At 42.3% G+C, this 15,650-nt stretch overlaps 1 protein-coding gene across 1 annotated transcript in view; it reads right to left on the bottom strand.

Annotated features, from left to right (window-relative positions):
• LOC128636274 (cytoskeleton-associated protein 5-A) overlaps positions 1 to 15,650 on the bottom strand; it is an 825,907-nt gene that overhangs the window by 46,369 nt on the left and 763,888 nt on the right. Inside the window, exons 31-33 of the mRNA XM_053689308.1 lie at positions 10,597 to 10,680; positions 10,238 to 10,397; positions 846 to 1,000 (exon numbers count right to left, since the gene is read on the bottom strand). Of these exons, the coding sequence (XP_053545283.1) occupies positions 846 to 1,000; positions 10,238 to 10,397; positions 10,597 to 10,680 (399 nt within the window). The remainder of the gene's footprint in view (positions 1 to 845; positions 1,001 to 10,237; positions 10,398 to 10,596; positions 10,681 to 15,650) is intronic.

The raw sequence follows: 15,650 nt of genomic DNA on the forward strand, positions 1-15,650 counted from the left end.
TTTCCCCGGTTGCTGTCTACCCTGAGAAAAATAGTACTCATTGGTACCATTTAAAATAAAAAACTCTTGATTAAAGAATCTAAACTAACACCTCACTTTACCTCTTACTATCACTAACACAGGCAAAGAGAATGACTGGAGTGGGAGGGAAGGGAGGAGCTATATATATAGCTATGCTGTGGTACTCTTTGCCTCCTCCTGCTGACCAGGAGGCGATATCCCATAAGTAAGGATGAAATCCGTGGACTCGTCATATTTTGTAAAATAAATACCTGTAACCCCTTAAGGGAGGCTAAGGGACGGGGTGTCCCTGTGATGCATGAGGGCAGTTATGGCCGTTAGATCACCCACTAGGGTAATGGAAAGCACATAAGAGGTAATCCTTACCCTCATTTCACTTAGTGATCTAAAATCTTCTTGTAGTGAAGTTGCCAAGAGTTACTGGGTCCCAAGTCAGGTCTGAGCACACAAATATGAAAAAAAACAAACAAACAAACTTTTGATAGAGCACCTCTAAAATCTTTAACATCTCTCCTCTAAGGCCAAGAATAAAAAAAACTGGAGAGGGAGAGGAAGTGGGGAGGGACTAAAGCTCTGAGGGTTTTTCACCACCCATTGATAGGAAGGAATATATAACTTGTTATGAAGCTATGGATTCTTATCTATGTAACTTAGGGACAAACTAAATTTTTGGTTGCACCAGGCAACCAAAAATTTAGTTGCCTGGTGCAAAATTGTAGAAGTAGCAAGTCCTTCGCTTTAGGGATTAAACAAGCCATAATTTAACCTATTTAAAGATAACCAAATCATGTGTGGTCTGGATCAGGCTCTCAGACACTCCTTACCTTGGCATTATCTAGCCCGCATCTTTGCCGCAAAATTTTTAGCCGCTCCATATACACAGAAGGGCCTACTTCCTCTCCATTTGTGGTGGTAACTGGGGGAGGAGCATTTGTCACTGCTGGGGGAGCAGTGATCTCTGTTGCATGGAGAGATATTCCTGTTGCGTACATAAGAGGCAATAATTACAATGCAAGTTCACATACAGTGAATAGGTCAGAAGATTCAGTGTACAGGCTTAATAGAAAGTATACTTCATATAATCTACCTCCACTGTAACAAATGTGAACAGACCATATAACATGAATATCTAAATATGTTTAAAGGGACATTAACACACAAAAATCCCCTAAAAACATTGCATTATGTATTTTGCTCCATTCTCAATAGAAAAATTGTAAAATAAAAATTCTTAAGTATGTTGCAAACTGCCTAAACCAACTACACACATTGCTTGGAGCAGTGAACATTCATTTACAGCTAGCTTTAAATGGCCACAATTCAAGGGGCAGCTTACCCCAAAATTTTCTCCACTTTAATTTGTTCCCAATGATTCATTTTACCTGCTGGAGTGTATTAAGTGGTTTACAAATAGGTAATTTACCTTTATATTGGCATTTGAAATAGCTGCCTGTGATACCCCTTCCTATACTTTATATAGCGAAAGAAAAGCTATGTCAACATAACCAGCAGAAGAAAATTACACTCCCAGTAGGAGGTAGGAGAGATACACAACAAACATGTTAAATTTCCAATTGTTCTCTCTAAGGGCCCGATGATCTAACCCCTTTCAATTTCAGATGTGGTTTTAGTCACCGACACTAGCAGGGGCTGCCCTGATGGAATTATATAAAAAAAAAAAGGGGGGGTGTGCAGTCGCTGCGAGTGGCTATGTCTCCTATTGAAATTAAAAGAGCTCGCTGGAAATGGACACTTTGCACTGTGGAGTGAAGTTAGCAGTAAGCGCTTTCTGCATATAGCAGCCTATATTTATGAATGCCTGTGTTTTTCTATTTGGGTTATAAGTATTTTCAGTGCTTTGAAAAAAAGATCGCCACATTTTAGTTGTCGAGAAAAAAAAAACCTGGGTTTAAAGAGAAAAAAATTCATATATGTTCAGCCCAACAACAATAACCCTTTGTGTTTTGTACTTTTTAAGTACAAATTACTTGTTTTTTGCACATCCAGAGTACCTTAAAGGGACATACCAGCCAAAATATAAATGCACATAGATTTATTGCATCTTTGAATAGAAACATATTTGCAATATACATGTATTGGCAAAAATGCTTCTATTAAAGGATTACTTTGTTATAATTTTTAAGCTAAACAACATATTAAAGTTAATAAACATTAATTAAAACCTACTGACCTATATTTTCTCCAAAACGAAGTTTCATAACGTTCTAAAAGTTATATATTTTATTCGCCGATGTCACGTTATCCTGCCCACTATTTTCAGCACTGCATGTTCAAAATACTTAAACCAATAACTTTGTGTTTAAAGCGCCATTTTGAAACCTAGGTATTGTAAACCGATTGGTACAGAGCAAAAGATACCCACGGAGTGGGTTTGGAAAACAATTACATTTGCAGATAAGATTTCTAATATACGGTAGAGATATGTTAATGAAATGCTATTGATAAAAAATGTATTTGGGGTAGTTAGTTAGTAACAGGCATAGAAAATATTTACTTACAGTGGCCCTTTAAGAGTTATCACTGTTTTAGTGTTAACATTTTTCTCTGCACGTGCATGTGAAGCATAGCTAGATATTTTCACTGCACCCACATTTTAAATAATGCAGCTGCTCAGATAATCAGTGGGGCTTGTATTATGTCAGCAATTAACAAATTGAGTCATTACCAGATGGTACAAGCACTTTAGGCTGTCCAAACAAGTGTTTGGTTTAAAATGCTGGTGCACGGTGTATACTTAAATACACTTTTGCAACAGCTATAGCTTTTATTAGAAGCATTTTTGCTCATGTATATTACAAAATTTCTTATGTTCAATACAGAAATGCACCCATGTGGTTTTAAATTTTGGCTGGAATATCCCTTTAAATTAAGATTTAAACTGTGCATAGTTAATACAAATTACTGTGTAATTTACCTACAATTTTTTTTTTTTTTTTTTTTTTTTTTTTTTAACAAGCTTTATTGAAATAGTTAAGTGTTTTACAATTGCCATGGATTGAATCCGGCGTGATACAGTAGTGATAAGAAAAGAGGAAACATGAGGCTGGATCAATACAGTCTAGTGTTATCAATTGATCATGGCATTGCAAACTCCGGAAAGTCAAAATATTGCCATTTAACAGAACAGCTTGTAAAGTTTTTCTTTTTTCCAAAACATGTGGGGAAAGCTTCCACCAAACAAAGAAACTTTGCTACGCAACAGGCACATTGTTAGAGAAGTCTTACTTTTTTAAACATTCTTAGGGAAAAGATGCAGTCAATGAAGTAATAAGTAAAAAACAGAAGTACATTTTCCAGGAATAGGACGAGACGCAGGCCCAAGGCAGAACCCCATCTGGGTCATTCTTGTTTTCCAACATCTAGGAGAGCTTTTAGGTCAGCTTTTAGGTCAGTAGGGGGTCCCGCTGCTGGGATTAGTGAGTTAAGATGGTGTCCTAACGTGTGTGTAGGTGTATGTTTCCCAGAAAAAGGACATTGCACAATAGAAGTCCATCCTATTCGTTTTCTGATAATGGAACCTTTCAAGGGACAGAAGGAGTGTGACATTTTGTGTCCAATCTCTCTGGGTAGGAATGCTACGCTGTTTCCATAATCTAGGGATCAATTGTTTTGCACCGCTTAGCATAATGTATAATAAGACCTGTCTATACTTGCATTTGATCTTAGGCGGTTTATTAAATAAAAGTGTTAGGGGGTCAAAAGGGATGTCTATGGAGAGAACCCTTTGAATTTCTCTATGTATGTCATGCCAGAAGGGTTGAAGTGTGGGGCAATCCCACCAAATATGAAGAAGTGTTCCTGTTTGTTTACAGTCCCTCCAGCATAGTGGGTCAGAGTGAGGGTAAATCCTAGCAAGCCTACTGGGGTGGAGATACCATCTTTCAAGGACCTTTAAATTTGTTTCTGTGATGCTCATTGAAGAGGGAGCCTTTCCCATTTGTTGGAATATAATGTTCCAAGTTTCAGAAGGAATCTCAGATCCCAGTTCAGCTTCCCAAGCTTTTGTGTATTGCGGTAAGTTGTTGGAGTGTAGGGCAATGAGGATTTTATAAATCTGGGAAAGTGTGCCCCTTGTTAGTTGTGGAGAATGACAGAGTGTTTCGAACGGATTTAGGCCTCTGGTCAAGTTGGGTTTGTCTTTATGACTAGAGAGGAAGTGGGATAATTGCAAATATTCAAACCACCTGCTAAAAAAAGTGATGTTTTTGTCCGCAAGAGCAGTTTTCTGTAAAATGGTACCTCTATCTAAAACTGAATGACAAGATAGGCCTGCTGCTAGCGTGTATATGTCGTCTGACCGTTTCTGGAGTAGTGGGGGAAAGTCTTTGTTATGTAGTAGAGGGGTTAAAGGTGAGGGAATAGTAGAAATGCCTTTAGGAGATCTCGTGAGACAGTCCCATGTGGAGAGTGTATCGGAAACTAGCGAAGGGGTAAGTGGCGGTAAAGTCCTGTGCTGTCTGTATATCCAACACATGGACCCCAGACTTCTAGAACTGGATAGGTCATGCTCGAGCTTAACCCATTCTTTGTCCGTGCTATTTTTGCACCAATCAATCATTCTAGTCAATTGCGCTGCCTGCAAGTATAGCAAAAGGTTTGGCACACCAAGACCCCCATTAACTCTGTTCCTGTAGAGAATGTTTTTAGCTATTCTAGGGCGTTTATGGGCCCAAATAAAACCATTTATGAAAGATTGTGCTGTGTGTATGTATTGCGTAGGAGGTTGAATGGGCAACGTCTGAAACATATATAAGAAGCGAGGCAGAATACTCATTTTGAAGGCCTGAATTCTACCAAGCCATGAGAGGTGTTTATTACGCCAAGCCCCCATCTCTGTCCTGATGGAGTCTAGAAGGTGTTGGTGGTTTAAGCGGTATAGGGAGTCTCTCGAGGTCGTTAAGTTTATCCCTAAATATTTTATAGAGATATGATTTGGCCGGAATTGATATTGGTTGGTGATCTGCTGGGAAATCTGTTCGGAAATGCCGATGTCCAGGAACTCGGATTTTTGCATATTTATTCTAAAATTAGAGAGGGCACTATATATTTCTATAATCGGCATCAATGCCTCTAGGGATTGTGTGGGGGAGGTCAGTGAGAAAAGGATGTCGTCCGCGTAGAGTGTTAATTTATATTGTGTATCCGCTATATGGACTCCGCGAACCCTTTCTTCCTTCCTAACATTAGAGGCTAAGACTTCCATGGCCAAAATAAACAATATGGGAGATAGGGGACAGCCTTGTCTCGTTCCATTTAGTATGGGGAACGCATCTGACAGAGAGTCATTTAGCTTAATGCGGGCTTTTGGCGACTGATATAGGGCGAAGATTTTCTCAATGAGTCTCTCCCCAAGGCCAAATCGAGATAGTGTAGACCTGAGGAACAGCCAATCTAGCCTGTCGAAGGCCTTTTCGGCATCTATGGCCAGGAAGATAGAGGGGATATTTTGCGACTGGGTGTATTCAATTAAATTTAAGATTTTAATAGTATTATCTCGCGCCTCTCTACGGGGGACAAAACCTACTTGATTTATGTGGATTAAGTGCGGGAGAACCTTGTTAAGTCTGGAGGCTATGAGTTTTGCATAAAGCTTGATGTCTACGTTTAGAAGCGAGATAGGTCGGTAGTTAGAGGGGCTATCTGTGGGTTTGCCGGGTTTAGGGATCACCGAAATATGTGCCTCTAGCATAGGGGGGAGGAAGGGATGATCCTGGTCTACTAAGTTAAACAAGGTACATAACCGTGGGAGTAAGCTAGGTGCAAATTTTTTATAATAGGCGACGGAAAATCCATCAGGGCCTGGACTTTTGCCTGAGGGCAGATTTTTAAGGGTGGTTAAAAGCTCTGTCATTGAAAAAGGTTCTTCCAATTCTGCCATTTGCACTTCTGTGAGTTGCGGTAAGGGGGTGTCTCGAAGGTAATCGTTTATAGCATTTCTAGTGTCTAAAGGGCGATCAGATTTAGGAAGGTCGTAGAGTTTAGAGTAGTACCCTTCAAATTGAGAAAGAATTTCAGGGGTGGTGTTTACCCTCCGATTCGTGGGAGATTTAATTTCATGTATAAAGGTTTTAAGTTTTTTAAGTTTCAGGGAGCGTGCTAGGAGTTTTCCCGCCCTGTTATTTTCAAAGTAAAATTTCTGCTTAGTCTTTAAGGCCAGGGTATTGGCTTCACTAATTTGTAGGTCGTGGACTGTTTTCCTCGCCTTCTCTAATTCAGCAAGTAACAAGGGGGATGAGGGGTTTCGTTTGTGGTCGTATTCAAGTTTGGCCAATAGATCAGTGGAGGATTTATACAGCTGGCGTGCTTTCTGCCTAACATGTGCCTGGTGTTTTATAAATTCCCCTCTAATGTAACACTTATGGGCCTCCCAAACAACAAAAGGGTCTGTTTCTGGGAGGGAATTAAATCTAAAGTACTCCTGTAGGAGCTTCTCTATTTTGGAGACTAGGTCTGGGAAATTTAATAGTTTCTCATCTAATTTCCATTGAAAACTACCATGAGGTGCCGAAGGCCAACTAAGTGTTGTTAGAACTGCCGAGTGGTCGGACCAAACGGTGTGAGAGAGCCTAGAGGATAGAACATTAGTGAGGCCTCTTTGGTTGGTGAAAAGATAATCAATTCTACTGTAGGAGCTATGAGGGGCAGAAAAGAAGGTATAATCCCTCTTCTCTGGGTGTTTAAATCTCCAGATATCAAATAATGTTTGGTCTAGCATGAGTTTCCAAAGTTGTTTAACCGTGTGTTTCGGTGTTGAAGGCCTTGGGTTCGTGGAGTCCAAGTGTGGTTGAATGGGAAGATTGAAATCTCCACCTAGGTATAGTGCTCCTATTGTGTGGTCTAGAATATGTGCAAAACATTTTCTAAAAAATGGGAGTTGCCTAGTGTTGGGGGCATAAAGGTTAACTAGTGTCACAGGGGAGCCGAACAGTAGGCCAGTCACGCATAGGAACCTGCCCTCAGCATCAGTGTGGGTGTGAATATGGGTGAAGGATATCTGTCTGCTGATGAGGATACTAACGCCATTGCGTTTGTGGTCAAAAGAGCTATGAAAACTTTGGGTGAAGTAACCTCCAAAGTAACTAGGTTCTTTATGCTTCAGAAAATGTGTCTCTTGTAGGAAGAGAATATCACCACCTTTCCTACGTAGATCTCGCATGGCTAACGAGCGCTTTTGTGCAGAATTCAATCCCCTAGCATTCTGGCTCAGTAGGGTGAGGGTTTTAGTGGGGACGCTCATGGTGTCGTTGTGTTTGGTGCCTATGATGAGATGGCTGCATGAGGAAATGTAAATGTAAGGATAGGTGCAAAATTTTGTAAGAAGGCTGTGTTAGGTGGGCCCCTGGGCCTGCGTCGCTGTCACATAGCAAAAATAACATGAACAAAAACAAACAATAGAATGTACATTTTCTCATAGAATTTCTAGATACTAATGAAGACATTTTAACTTTTAAGGTTTAAAGTTTAAAGTTTAAGGGGAGGGATTATAACCCGCTCCAATATAAGTGTTATGCTATAATATCTATCTGGTGTTCAGATCCAAAAAATTCTAGAATTCCTATAGTTACAAAAAACTTCTAAACAATTCTAAACCAGTAACCATCTAACAAATAAAGACATGTGGCAAAGAATACGATACTTTACCCAACATCAATATGAAACATCAGGTAGGGTCCCTGCCAGTCTGTTCAAGACATGTGTAAAGCCTGAGTTAGAAAAAATAAAAACCCCGGCTATGATGTGGATCCGGCGGGCGGACTGGAGAGTTTGGTCTGCGGCTTGGGTTGAGGGCGCTGAGGGATTCGCTGCCAGTCTCCAGGGGCAGATCTTGTAGGCTTCTTTTTAGGGGGTTCGTGGGAGTCCTCCAGAGGGAGATCCACAGGAGGGTCGATTTCTAGTGCCCGGCAAAAGGTGTTGACTTCTTCTGAGGTCCTGCAGATTAGCTTTCTGTTGCCATGTAGCACATAGAGGTGAAAAGGGAATCCCCACCTGTAGAGAATTTTCTTCTGTCGGAGAAGGGACGTCAGAGGGGCAAGCTCTCTCCTCCTTTGCAGTGTTCGTTGAGACAGATCCTGGTAAAATTGGAGAACAACCCCTCTGAACTTCACTGGTTGGTGTCTACGTGAGAGGTTTAGGAGCTCTTCCTTTTCTCTGAACTCTTTGAACTTCATGATGATATCTCTTGGGGGGGGCTGTGTCAGGAGGCTTTGGTCTGAGGGCTCTGTGAGCCCTAACCCACGGTATGTCAGTGGAAGGAGTGGTGTTCTTAAGGTGTGCGAATAGAGCCGGGAGATAGATAGGAAAGTCTTTAGGTAATACCGACTCGGGTACACCTCTGATTCTGAGGTTTTTCCGGCGGCTCCTATTCTCCAAGTCTTCGATTTTGTCAAAGAGGTCTGCTATGAGTGTGGTATGTTGATTTGTAGCATCTTGAGTCGAATTGATCTCTTCTTGCAGATGGTCTGTGAATTCTTCCAGGGCCTCAACTCTATTGCCTACAGAATGTAGATCTTGCTTTATTTCTGCTATCTCTTCTCGAATACACGAGCGGATTATGTCTGCTATGTCCTGCTTAGAGGCAAGTGTAGAAAGAATGGTGTTTGGGACAGGTGTGCTCTCCTCATTATCTTCCAAGACTGCTTGTGGTGTCTGCGCCCTCTTCATGGGAGACTTGTTATGTTCCTCCCCTGTGTTAGCTTTCGTGTTAGGGGGCGAAAAATACTGTGAGACCATGCTGTCTCTATGATTGTGCAACTTGGAAGGCTTGTTAGGTTTAGTAGAGCGTTTAGTATTCATTTTACTGCGTAAAAAGATGGTGGGCAAATGAGTAGTAAGTCTCTCACAGAGTCAAGTATAGTGATGAGCTTGGATTAAAGGTATTTTATTACAAGGCTGTTATTAGTTATATAGCTGTAGTGAGGGAAATAAATGTCAAGAACAGCACTGACACCAAATAGGACAAGCAGGCTCTGGGGTCTGCGTGTTAGCAACAGTTGTTTTCACACTTGGTTAGCTGAGCTAACGCTGCTCAGTGGGCCCAGCCGTTCAAACTACAGGCCTGACAGGTTATAACTTCAGGGCCCAAGCCTGATATCATGTTATTTTGCACAGATCCCGGTATCACTACCCTGACCGGGACTTAAGAGTTGTAGCGTTGTTCGCGCCTTACCCGCAATGAGACTGCCCTCAGAGTTAGCTTCCAGCGGCGTGACAACGGCCCTGGTGATATGCGCCCAAACTGCCTCAGGCCAGAGTAGCGCAACACAGGGAGAGAGAAACTGTCTATGGCGCTTCACATGATGATGCGCTCTGTGTTGCAGGACCGGTACGTGAGATTTTCCCAAGGCGGTAAGGGGTAAATGTTTAATTAACTTGTGGGTCGGGTGCTTGATAGTGCACTGCTAGGTGCGCCTCGGGCCGTGACTGCATTGGCTCCCGATGTCAGAGATAGACCATCTGGGTCTGTATGGGCCGGTGATCTAGTGGCTCCCGTTCCGGTAAGCTATCAAAGGGACATGTTAGATTGTTTAGAATTGGTGCTTTGTGGGCTGGATTGAGCTGTTCTGTGGAGCTTGGTCACGGAGCTCAGAAGTTACACAGCTTCCATTGCTGCTGCTGGCTCCGCCCCCCCCTACCTACAATTTTTTTTTTTTATAAAATACTATTTTTGGTGAACAATTTAGTTACGATTTTTGATGTACCTTAACACAATTTTCCCCTGATTGTGTGTGAATGGTTCAATTGTTTTGTATAAGGGTTAAAATATGAATTTTATTGTGCACTTTTTTATACGAAAATGCAGTATATGCCCCTTAGTGTGACACCCTCACTCCACAAGGGAAACAGAACTGGCAAGCATTCTTTAATATTCTTGCCAGCCCAGAGATATTTAGATCATGGTAAACAGACAGAAAAAAGATAAGGAAGCATTTGTGTGTGCAGAAAGTGATAAACTAAATATAAAGGAGCAATTTCGAATACATTTTATACTCTGCTGCTGGTATAACAAGTCATTAAGGGAAAAACAAATGTACAGTACACTGTCCCCCTTTAAGGGAGATACTCTGATATCTGTGTGTGTTCCTTTGACTGAGCTATGTGGGGTTGGGGATACTAGCTTATTAAATAACTTGATTTGCTCAGTAAATAAAGTGAGTATCAGATACTTCAGTGTGTTGGTGAATTCAGTTTCACTGACCTGTGGATGGAGCAATGCGAGCCTTGCCCTCCCGCTCCATCTCTATGAGGCGGAGGCCACGCTCCACATAACTCTGGAAGAATTGTGAGGAGTTCTTCAGGAAGGGCTCGATGTCTGCATCAGAATACATTTTCTTGTACTCGTATAGCTCAGCCAGACCCTGCAAAGGAACAAGTTAACACTATGTAGGAGCTCAGCCAGACCATGAAAAGGCAAATATGGTTACATCATGTATTTAACAAATATTTGTATAACGAATTAAAAAACATGTGACCCTAATAATTTTCCTAGCACCACACAACTACTGAGCTTTTAGTATAACTACATATATCTATATACTGATCTTTTTCAATACACACCTCTTTTGTATTTTCTTTAGAGCCGATCTTCTTGAAAATCTCTGCCAAGAAGTCACTCACATTTGCTTTGGAAACCTTTTCTTCCTATAAAAAAAATAAATAAAAAACATAATTAATGCTTACCTGATAAATTTATTTCTCTTGTGGTGTATCCAGTCCACGGATCATCCATTACTTGTGGGATATTCTCCTTCCCAACAGGAAGTTGCAAGAGGATCACCCACAGCAGAGCTGCTATATAGCTCCTCCCCTAACTGCCATATCCAGTCATTCGACCGAAACTAGCTGAGAAAGGAGAAACCATAGGGTGCAGTGGTGACTGTAGTTTAAAATTTAGACCTGCCTTAAAAGGACAGGCCGGGCCGTGGACTGGATACACCACAAGAGAAATAAATTTATCAGGTAAGCATAAATTATGATTTCTCTTGTTAGGTGTATCCAGTCCACGGATCATCCATTACTTGTGGGATACCAATACCAAAGCTAAAGTACACGGATGAAGGGAGGGACAAGGCAGGTACTTAAACGGAAGGGACCACTGCCTGTAGAACCTTTCTCCCCAAAAAAGCCTCCGAAGAAGCAAAAGTATCAAATTTGTAAAATTTTGAAAAGGTATGAAGCGAAGACCAAGTCGCCGCTTTGCAAATCTGTTCAACAGAAGCCTCATTTTTAAAGGCCCAGGTGGAAGCCACAGCTCTAGTAGAATGAGCTGTAATCCTTTCAGGGGGCTGCTGTCCAGCAGTCTCATAGGCTAAGCGTATTACGCTCCGAAGCCAAAAAGAAAGAGAGGTTGCCGAAGCCTTTTGACCTCTCCTCTGTTCAGAGTAAACAACAAACAGGGAAGATGTTTGACGAAAATCTTTAGTCGCTTGTAAGTAAAACTTTAAAGCACGGACTACGTCCAAATTATGTAAAAGACGTTCCTTCTTTGAAGAAGGATTAGGACACAATGATGGAACAACAATCTCTTGACTGATATTCTTGTTGGAAACTACCTTAGGTAAAAACCCAGGTTTTGTACGCAGAACTACTTTATCTGTATGGAAAATCAGATAAGGAGAATCACATTGTAAAGCTGATAACTCAGAGACTCTACGAGCCGAGGAAATATCCATCAAAAACAGAACTTTCCAAGATAAAAGTTTGATATCAATGGAATGAAGGGGTTCAAACGGAACTCCTTGAAGAACCTTAAGAACCAAGTTTTAGCTCCATGGAGGAGCAACCGGTTTAAACACAGGCTTAATTCTAACCAAAGCCTGACAAAATGCCTGGACGTCTGGAACCTCTGCCAGACGCTTGTGCAAAAGGATAGACAAAGCAGAAATCTGTCCCTTTAAAGAACTAGCTGATAATCCTTTATCCAAACCCTCTTTGAGAAAGGACAATATCCTAGGAATCCTAACCTTACTCCATGAGTAATTCTTGGATTCACACTAATGAAGATATTTGCGCCATATCTTATGGTAGATTTTCCTGGTTACAGGCTTTCGTGCCTGTATTAAAAGGTATCAATGACTGACTCGGAGAAGCCACGCCTTGATAAAATCAAGCGTTCAATCTCCAGGCAGTCAGTCTCAGAGAATGTAGATTTGGATGATTGAAAGGACCTTGTAGTAGAAGGTCTTGTCTCAGAGGCAGAGGCCAAGGTGGAAAGGATGACATGTCCACCAGGTCTGCATACCAGGTCCTGCGTAGCCACGCAGGCGCGATCAAGATCACCGATGCTCTCTCCTGTTTGATTTTGGCAATCAGTCGAGGGAGCAGAGGAAACGGTGGAAACCCATAAGCCAGGTTGAAGAACTACGGTGCTGCTAGAGCATCTATCAGCGTCACTTCTGGGTCCCTGGACCCGTAACAAGGAAGCTTGGCGTTCTGGCGAGACGCCATGAGATCCAATTCTGGTGTGTCCCAACGATGAACCAATTGAGCAAACACCTCCGGATGGAGTTCCCACTCCCCCGGATGAAAAGTCTGACTACTTAGAAAATCCGCCTCCCAGTTCTCTACACCTGGGATATGGATCGTTGATAGATGGCAAAAGTGAGTCTCTGCCCAGCGAATTATCTTGGAGACTTCTAACATCGCTAGGGAGCTCCTGGTCCCCCCTTGATGGTTGATGTAAAACAGTCGTGATGTTGTCTGACTGAAATCTGATGAACCTCAGGGTTGCTAACTGAGGCCAAGCTAGAAGAGCAATGAATATTGCTCTTAACTCCAGAATATTTATTGGGAGGAGTTTCTCCTCCTGAGTCCACGATCCCTGAGCCTTCAGGGAATTCCAGACTGCACCCCAACCTAGAAGGCTGGCATCTGTTGTTACAATTGTCCAATCTGGCCTGCGAAAGGTCATACCTTTGGACAGATGGACCCGAGATAGCCACCAGAGAAGAGAATCCCTGGTCTCTTGATCCAGATTTAGCAGAGGGGACAAATCTGTGTAATCCCCATTCCACTGACTGAGCATGCATAATTGAAACGGTCTGAGATGTAGGCGCGCAAATGGCACTATGTCCATCGCCGCTACCATTAAGCCGATTACTTCCATGCACTGAGCCACCGAAGGGCGCGGAATGTAGTGAAGAACACGGCAGGAATTTAGAAGCTTTGATAACCTGGACTCCGTCAGGTAAATTTTCATTTCTACAGAATCTATCAGAGTTCCTAGGAAGGAAACCCTTGTGAGGGGTGATAGAGAACTCTTTCCCTCTTCACTTTCCACCCATGCGACCTCAGAAATGCCAACACTATGTCCGTATGAGATTTGGCAATTTGGAAGTTTGACGCCTGTATCAGGATGTCTTCTAGATAAGGGGCCACTGCTATGCCCCGTGGTCTTAGGACCGCCAGAAGAGACCCCAGAACCTTTGTAAAAATTCTTGGAGCTGTAGCTAACCCGAAGGGAAGAGCCACAAACTGGTAATGCCCGTCTAGAAAGGCAAACCTTAGGAACCGATGATGATCTTTGTGAATCGGTATGTGAAGGTAAGCATCCTTCAAATCCACTGTGGTCATGTACTGACCCTCCTGGATCATAGGTAGGATTGTCCGAATAGTTTCCATTTTGAACGATGGAACTCTGAGGAATTTGTTTAAGATCTTTAGATTTAAAATTGGTCTGAAGGTTCCCTCTTTTTTGGGAACCACAAACAGATTTGAATAAAATCCCTGTCCTTGTTCCATCTGTGGAACTGGATGGATCACTCCCATTATTAGGAGGTCTTGCACACAGCGTAAGAATGCCTCTTTCTTTATCTGATTTACAGATAATCTCGAAAGGTGAAATCTCCCTTGTGGGGGGGAAGCTTTGAAGTCCAGAAGATATCCCTGAGATATGATCTCCAACGCCCAGGGATCCTGAACATCTCTTGCCCACGCCTGGGCGAAGAGAGAAAGTCTGCCCCCTACTAGATGCGTTGCCGGATAGGGGCCGTTCCTTCATGCTGTCTTAGAGGCAGCAGCAGGCTTTCTGGCCTGCTTGCCTTTGCTCCAGGCCTGGTTAGATTTCCAGGCCGGCTTGGATTGCGCAAAAGTTCCCTCTTGTTTTGTAGCAGAGGAAGTTGATGCTGCACCTGCCTTGAAGTTTCGAAAGGCACGAAAATTAGACTGTTTGGCCCTTGATTTGGCCCTGTCCTGAGGAAGGGTATGACCCTTACCTCCAGTAATGTCAGCAATAATTTCCTTCAAACCAGGCCCGAATAGGGTCTGCCCCTTGAAGGGAATGTTAAGTAATTTAGACTTTGAAGTCACGTCAGCTGACCAAGATTTAAGCCATAGCGCCCTACGCGCATGGATGGCGAATCCAGAATTCTTAGCCGTTAGTTTAGTCAAATGAACAATGGCATCAGAAACAAAAGAATTAGCTAGCTTAAGTGTTCTAAGCTTGTCAAGTATTTCAGTCAATGGAGTAGCTGTCTGAAAGGCCTCTTCCAGAGACTCAAACCAGAACGCCGCAGCAGCAGTGACAGGAGCAATGCATGCAAGGGGCTGCAGGATAAAACCTTGTTGAATAAACATTTTCTTAAGGTAACCTAATTTCTTTCATGTAATTAGCAAGAGTCCATGAGCTAGTGACGTATGGGATATACATTCCTACCAGGAGGGGCAAAGTTTCCCAAACCTTAAAATGCCTATAAATACACCCCTCACCACACCCACAATTCAGTTTTACAAACTTTGCCTCCGATGGAGGTGGTGAAGTAAGTTTGTGCTAGATTCTACGTTGATATGCGCTCCGCAGCAAGTTGGAGCCCGGTTTTCCTCTCAGCGTGCAGTGAATGTCAGAGGGATGTGAGGAGAGTATTGCCTATTTGAATGCAGTGATCTCCTTCTAAGGGGTCTATTTCATAGGTTCTCTGTTATCGGTCGTAGAGATTCATCTCTTACCTCCCTTTTCAGATCGACGATATACTCATATATACCATTACCTCTGCTGATTCTCGTTTCAGTACTGGTTTGGCTTTCTGCTATATGTAGATGAGTGTCCTGGGGTAAGTAAGTCTTATTTTCTGTGACACTCCTAGCTATGGTTGGGCACTTTGTTTATAAAGTTCTAAATATATGTATTCAAACATTTATTTGCCTTGACTCAGAATGTTCAACTTTCCTTATTTTTCAGACAGTCAGTTTCATATTTGGGATAATGCATTTTAATTTAACATTTTTTACCTTAAAATTTGACTTTTTCCCTGTGGGCTGTTAGGCTCGCGGGGGCTGAAAATGCTTCATTTTATTGCGTCATTCTTGGCGCGGACTTTTTTGGCGCAAAAATTCTATTTCCGTTTCCGGCGTCATACGTGTCGCCGGAAGTTGCGTCATTCTTTGACGTTATTTTGCGCCAAAAATGTCGGCGTTCCGGATGTGGCGTCATTTTTGGCGCCAAAAAGCATTTAGGCGCCAAATAATGTGGGCGTCTTATTTGGCGCGAAAAAATATGGGCGTCACTTTTGTCTCCACATTATTTAAGTCTCATTTTTTATTGCTTCTGGTTGCTAGAAGCTTGTTCTTTGGCATTTTTTCCCATTCCTGAAACTGTCATTTAAGGAATTTGATCA

The sequence above is a fragment of the Bombina bombina genome, chromosome 7 (genome assembly GCF_027579735.1).
Source record: "Bombina bombina isolate aBomBom1 chromosome 7, aBomBom1.pri, whole genome shotgun sequence".
NCBI classification, from domain to species: domain Eukaryota; kingdom Metazoa; phylum Chordata; class Amphibia; order Anura; family Bombinatoridae; genus Bombina; species Bombina bombina.